This window comes from Microtus ochrogaster, chromosome 5 (genome assembly GCF_000317375.1).
Source record: "Microtus ochrogaster isolate Prairie Vole_2 chromosome 5, MicOch1.0, whole genome shotgun sequence".
Lineage (NCBI taxonomy): Eukaryota > Metazoa > Chordata > Mammalia > Rodentia > Cricetidae > Microtus > Microtus ochrogaster.
Genome location: NC_022012.1, coordinates 90,557,580 through 90,564,287, shown reverse-complemented (window position 1 = coordinate 90,564,287; position 6,708 = coordinate 90,557,580). Strand labels below are relative to the sequence as shown.

General features: G+C 48.2%; 1 protein-coding gene across 6 annotated transcripts in view; it reads right to left on the bottom strand.

Annotated features, from left to right (window-relative positions):
• The window catches only part of Golga4 (golgin A4), a 96,595-nt gene extending 92,607 nt beyond the window's left edge, over nt 1–3,988 (bottom strand). For all 6 annotated transcript variants that reach the window (XM_013346546.2, XM_013346547.2, XM_026779380.1 and 3 more), the window contains exon 1: nt 3,713–3,988. In XM_013346546.2, coding sequence (XP_013202000.1) covers nt 3,713–3,784 — 72 coding nt within the window. In that variant the 5' untranslated portion in view covers nt 3,785–3,988. The remainder of the gene's footprint in view (nt 1–3,712) is intronic.
• Between the last annotated feature and the right edge of the window lie 2,720 nt (nt 3,989–6,708).

Here is a 6,708-nt window from a genome sequence, read left to right as displayed (position 1 = left end):
GCAGGACAGGTCCCTGGGCCTATCTTGATGCAGTCTGGTGTCAGCTGATGGTGGCAGCAAATCACAGGCGACCCATGTGCCAATTCCCTATATAAGCAGCCGCCATTTGCCCCCGGCTCTCTCGCGTCTCTCGTCTCTCTCTCGCCCCTCTCTTCTCTCTCCCTCTCTCCTGCTCTCTCGTTTCCTGCCCCCCTTCACTTCATGTTCTCTCTCAACCAAGTGCACTCCAGTAAAGCGTGATCTGAGAAGAATCCTCGTGTGGTGGTGTTTCTTCCTCACCGGTTGAGAAGCCCGCCGCACTCTAACATTCAAATTATAGATTTCCCTTTTTCTTTTCTATCTAAATCTGGGCCCAGACTGACCTCAAACTCTTCATCCTCCTGCCTCAGTCTCCCATGTGCTAAGATTCTAGATGTGTATCACCAAGGCTGGTTCTGAGACAGGAAAAATCTTGCCGCCAAAAAGGGGACAGAACCTGTGCCCCAGGAATGTGCCGGAGGCAGAACAGACTCGCACAATTGCTTGTGGCCTTTCTCCCTTCCCAGCCATAACCCTGGCAGCTCCCAGGAATGTCACCAGCAGAGGGCACATACTGGACCCTGCAATCCCGCACCCGCGGCTCCTGCTTTCACCTCATCACAACTCCACCAGAGGCTTCTCCAGAGCCGCCTCATGTTTCCACTTAGCAAATGAGAGAAGGAAAAATAAAGGTTTCTCAGCAGCCTTTGCAGATGCGGCCTAAGCCACCAGAGTGGTAAACAAAGCATCGCTCATTCTCCTTGAGGAGCCTATACTCACACTGGGGTACATCTTAACATTTGCAGCTCTTTCTTTGGGGAGTCTCTTTTTCTTAAGTCTTGTACTTAAGCCTGTATCAAAATATCATTAATAAAATCTACAATCTGCTTCCAACTGGCTAGTCCCATGATTCTTTCCGGTGTCAAAGCTGTAAACCCTGGTGTGGTCTGAGCCAAGGTCCCTAACAGTCCAGGGCAGCAGTTCTCACCTGGGGGTCGAGGGATTCTTTCACAGGAGTCGTCTAAGACCAGGAGAAAACATAGATATAGTACGATTCATAACAGTAGCAAAATCACAGTTATGAAGAAGCAACAAAAATAATTTTACAGCTGGGGGTTAGCACAACATGAGGAACATTAGGAGAGCTGAGAACCACTGGTCTAGAAGTACTTCTCAGGTTAGGAGAGTAGTATATGGAGTTGTCTGTCTCCTCTCTCCTCTCTGCTGATAGCTGCATGCAAGACACTTTTGTTTAATCACATAAACAAAGATTCTTCTATTAAAACCTAACAATGGGTCTGGAGAGATGGCTCAATGGGTAAAAACACTGGCTGCTCTTAGAGATTCTGAGTTCAATTCTTAGCTACCACATGGTAGTTTGCAACCATCTATAGTGGGATCTGATGCCCTCTTCTGGCACGTAGTTATAAGTGCAGACAGAGCACTCATATCTAAAAACAAATACATAAATAAAATTTAAAAAAATAAAATATATGACACTATATTTCTATATAAAGCATTATCAATAGACACTGAGTCCTCTTTGGTAGGAACACAAATTATAAACAATCAGAACAGCCAGGCAGTGGTGACGCATGCCTTTAATCCCAACACTCAGGAAGCAGAGGCAGGCGGATCTCTGGTCTAAAGAGCAAGTTCCAGGACAGCCAGGGCTATGCAAAGAGACCTGTCTCAAAAATAAAATAAAAATCAGGATAAACTTGGACTCTTCCCATCTCTGGGCCTTCTTTGGGAATTTAAGACAGAGACACACTGCAAACTCAGATTTACAATAAGGCTATGTCCCTTCAGGAAGGGACTCCTCTGCCATCTGTGAGACATCTTGCTAGGACTTTATGGTTTGTTTTTAAAATTTCTACTACATTAACTATTATTTCAGGGCCCTACTTAAAAACAATAAACAGCCATGCAGGTTCAAGCAGGGCATATATGTTGCTTTTTAAAAATGTTTTAATTGTGATAAACTATGCACACGGCACAGTTTCCCATTTTGAACATGTGTAGGTGTACAGTACCATGAAGCATATTCACAATCCATGAGATCATCCCCACCATTCATCTCCAAAGCTTCCTCAACCCACTGAAACACTGCCAACCATTAAACAGTAACATCCACCCACAGTCCCTGGGCCAGATTCTGTTCTCTAGCCTGATGAGTCTGATTACCCTTATGTATTTCATATAAGTAGACTCAAAATATTTGTTCTTTCCTATCTTTATTTTCATAATAGTTAAGCAAGTTTTAATATTTAATGAGAACAAAAATGTCAAAATATTTTTATTTATTTAACACGCACATGTCTGCGTGCATACACATACACACACACACACACACACCCCACAGGGTCTTGTGAATGCTGGGCAAGCACTCTACCACTGAGCTACATTCATAGCCCCATCTGTTTAATTTTTCTTTTAGTAAGTTAATCCTACATAGTTTTAAAAATGCAAAATATGACTAGGAATTAGATGGCTATCATGTTAAATTATTTTGAACGAAGAAAGAAGGGAAGGAGGGAGGGAGGGAGGGAGGGAGGGAGGGAGGGAGGGAGGGAGGGAGGGAAGGAAGGAAGGAAGGAAGGAAGGAAGGAAGGAAGGAAGGACAATATCACTGTTCTACTGCATAGATGTTCTGCAAGTATTTCCCCAGAACCACCAGCACTGACAGGCACTCTACTAGCAACAAACATCAGACAGCATCTCCATGGAAAGCAAGCTAAGCACCAGAAAGCATGTACACAAAGACCTCTGAGAAACAAAGAAACTGATGTCCCAATTTAGGTTAGTACACTAAAATGCACGTCATGAACCCTTCATGTAATTTTTACAAAGTTTATGTGTATTGTTCCAAAGCTTAAAATAGTTTGAAAAGCAGGGAGAAAATTGACATAATGCCTTTCTTGGCACACGAACTTTCTAGGAACCCTAAAAGGAAGGAAGAAATCCGTGCTCAGGCCACTGAGACTCGGAAAGGCATTCGTTCACAGCAGCAGCGCCGACGCCGCCAGTCTGTTTCTCTTGCGAACACGCCCCCCTGGCCCTGGAAACGAACTCCCTTAAAAGCAACCACCTTCCTGAAAAGAAGCAAGAGCAGGGTGGCAGACACGCTCCGTGCACGTCCTGCGCAGCGTCTGCCCCTCCGCCCTGGCCGCCATCACCCAAGTTAAGTTATGCGAGGTGACTAACTCGTGACAGCCTTGGGCGCTGGAACGCGGCCCTCGACTCTGGCTCCGCCAGGCAGCCTGGCCCGGGACGGCTCGACCCTGTGCCCTCGTTTCTCGATCAGTATCCTGGCCATTCCAGGCTCGGTACCCAGTGGACACGGAGGGGACCTCGGCCAGGTCGCAGAGGACCTGGGTCGCCCACCCCCTCCATCTCTTCCAGAGTCAGGGTCTCTCGCACGGGCGGGGGAGGGGACGTCCCCACACAGGACCCGCGCCCATCGCACCCATCCTCAGGCCGGGTCGGTCCTTAGGGGGGAAACTCCAAGGCCAGATGTCATCGTGGGTCCCGCCGGCGGGCACAGGGACGGAGTCATGGAGTAACCAGGGCCAGGGTTCCTGGAGCACCAGGGCGGTCCGAAACCCATGCCCGGCTCCGGCTTGCGGGGAGGGCGGAGGTTACGTGAGAACTTTCGCCCGCCTCCCGGGCCCGGCGCAGGGGAATGGTGTACCTGGGCAGGGGCTGACGCCTGCTGCAGCTGCTGCTGCTCCTCGCTGATCTTCTGCTTCAGCTTCTTGAACATGGCGCGGCGAGGGGCCGGCGTCGGAGTCTCTCTACCCGCGGGGCGGCCGGGCCCGGGCCTCGCCGCCTGACTGTGGAGCTCGCGGGCACCTCGGGGCGCTCGCCGTGCGGGTGTCGGCGTCGCCGCCGCCGCGTCTCTTCTTTCTGGGTGCCACCGGCTGGCCTCGGCCCCCCATCCAGTCCCGTCAGCGGCGGCGGCGGCGACAACGGCAGCAGGTGAACGCGCCCAGGGCGCCTGCGCGGCCGACGTGGAGCTGGCCAAGAGCTTGCTACGGGGCGCCGCGGCGGACAATATGGAAGCGGTGTGGGTGGACGCGTGCGCACGCTCGCTCGCACAGCGACTCCCACACTGACGCCTGCCCGGATCCGGGCGCTGTAAAGTCAAGTGGGGAGCATCTCACCACGGGGCAACAAAGTAAAGAAGGCTGGGGTGAGAGAGGAGGAAGCTAGGGAGCCAGGAGTGTGTTCAGTGTCGGTTGGCACAATTACTGGTAGAATTCTCTCAAGGGCTTTGGTTGGTTGGTTGATTTTAAGAGAAGATCTGGAGCTGAGGATGTCGATTGCCCGGCTGTGCCGGAGAGCTTGGTTCTATCCTCAGCACCACACAAACTGGGTGTGACAGAGTACACCTGTAATCCCAGCATCCAGGGTAGAGGCAGTAAATTCAAGGTCATTTCTGACTTTAAGGCCAGTTTGAGCTATGAAGAGACGCTGCCTCAAAAATAAACAATTTGCATATATCAATCTGTTGATTTCATTGGTTTAAGCAATAAAGAAAAAAATAAACAATTTGACCGTGTTACGTTGACCAACATTGAATTTACGACATGAAGTGATTTTCCTACCTCCAGAGTAGCTGAGACCCACAACCTGTTTCTACTACCTGGTCAGAATTTTCAGCTTTAGTGTTTAATATTTGTGACTGCACTCCCGAGGAGCTGTCTTAAGACTCCTACACTTGCACAACCCGAAATATCTCTGTGACCTCTGCTTGTCATGACCCGTGTGAAATTTCTCAACAACTCTCTGGGTTCTGCACCAGTTACTACCTGAATGGCTTCCATTCCGTTCTGATACTCTGCAAAGTACGTTAAGATCTGGACAGGGTAACACACACCTTTAATCCCAGAACTTGGAAAGCTGCCAGGGCTACACTACATAGTGAGATCCTCAGGCAGAGAGAGAAAGACCCTGGGGATGGGGGGCAGGGGGGGGCGCATACCAGATATCACAAGTTGAGACCTCAGTCCCCAGGTTGTTTGATTTGTGTTTTGACCTACTGGCTATTATGGAGGCTCCTGGGATCTCCTACTGGTGATATTTGATAGATGCATTGGAACAGCACACAGAACTCAAGGAAGTGCTTTGCTTACATTTACCAATTCCATACAAAGGGATTCCCAGCACCCACATGGTGATTCACAACCCTCTATAACCCCAGTTCCAGGGCCTCTAATGCCTTTTTATGACCTCTGAGGACAACACATGGTTCAGAGTCAGGGATGCAGGCAAAAGCTATATGCTACAAACATCTAAACAATCTTACTCTAAATGGAGAAAAACAAAAAACGTTACCTGTAGTCAGGAGTGCAGCTTCTATGCGGGGGTAGGGGGTGAGAGGAGCACACCTCACTTCTATGCAGTGGGGGGGGGGCACTCTCCATCCACTTCTAAGTGGCATGGCACTAAGAAAAGAGAAATAAAAGGGATTCAGGCAGGAAAGGAAGCAGTCAAATTTTCCCTATTTTCAGACAATATGATCCGTACTTGAGACCCTAAAGACTCTATCTGAACTCAGATTGAAGAAATACTTCCAGCCAAGTCGCTGGATATAAAATGAACATCCAGGGTCTGGTGAGAGGGCTCAGAGATTAGGAGCACTGGCTGCTTTTCCTCCAGAGGTCCCAAGTTTCCCAGCAACCACATGATGATTCATAGCCATCTATAATGGGATCTGGTGCCCTCTTTTGGCATGCAGGCAGAACACTGTATACATAATAAATAAATCTTTAAAAATAAATTAAATAAAATGGACATCAAAAATTAGTAGTTTTCAGGGGCTAGGGAGATGACTCAGAGGTTAAGGGCACTGTCTGCTCCTCCAAAGGTCCTGAGTTCAATTCCCAGCAACCCCATGTTGGTTCACAACCATCTATAACGAGATCTGGTGCCCTCTTCTGGCCTGCAGTCATACATGCAGACAGAACACTGTAAACATAATTTTAAAAAATCAATAAATCTTTTAAAAAATCAATAGTTTTCTATTTGCCAATAACAAGCTTTAAGAGGAAGAAAGCTGAAAAAGATTCCCTTCATAGTAACCAAGCAAAACAAAACAGACAGATCACCTTGGAAGATAGCTTATCAAAGAGGTAGATATTCCTGCAAGAATTAAAAACCCTGCAGGGGGAAATTGGAAAGGACATTAGAAGACGGCAAACCCTTCCTCCCCATGGATCAGCACAGTTAAAATTGTGAAAATGGTGGGTACACACACATGTTATTCAAGCAAGCATACATACATATATGTAAAGTTAAAAATAATAAGAAGAAATCTGTTAAGGGGGGCTGGAGAGATGGCTCAGTGGTTAAGAGCATTGACTGCTTTTCCAAAGGTCCTGAGTTCAATACCCAGCAACCACATGATGGCTCACAACCATCTGTAATGAGATCTGGTGCCCTCTTCTGCCTGCAGGCACACACACAGACAGAATATTGTGTAGTAATAGGAGCAGCGGGGCTGCATCCCCAGCACCCCGGGCCGCCTGGCTAGCTTATGCCCCAAAATAATTACACGGACACTGTATTCTTTTAAGCACTGCTTGGCCCATTTCTATCTAGCCTCTTTTAGGCTAACTCTCGCACCTGGACTAGCCCATCTCTAATAATCTGCTGTAGCCCACAAGGTGGCTTACCAGGGAGATT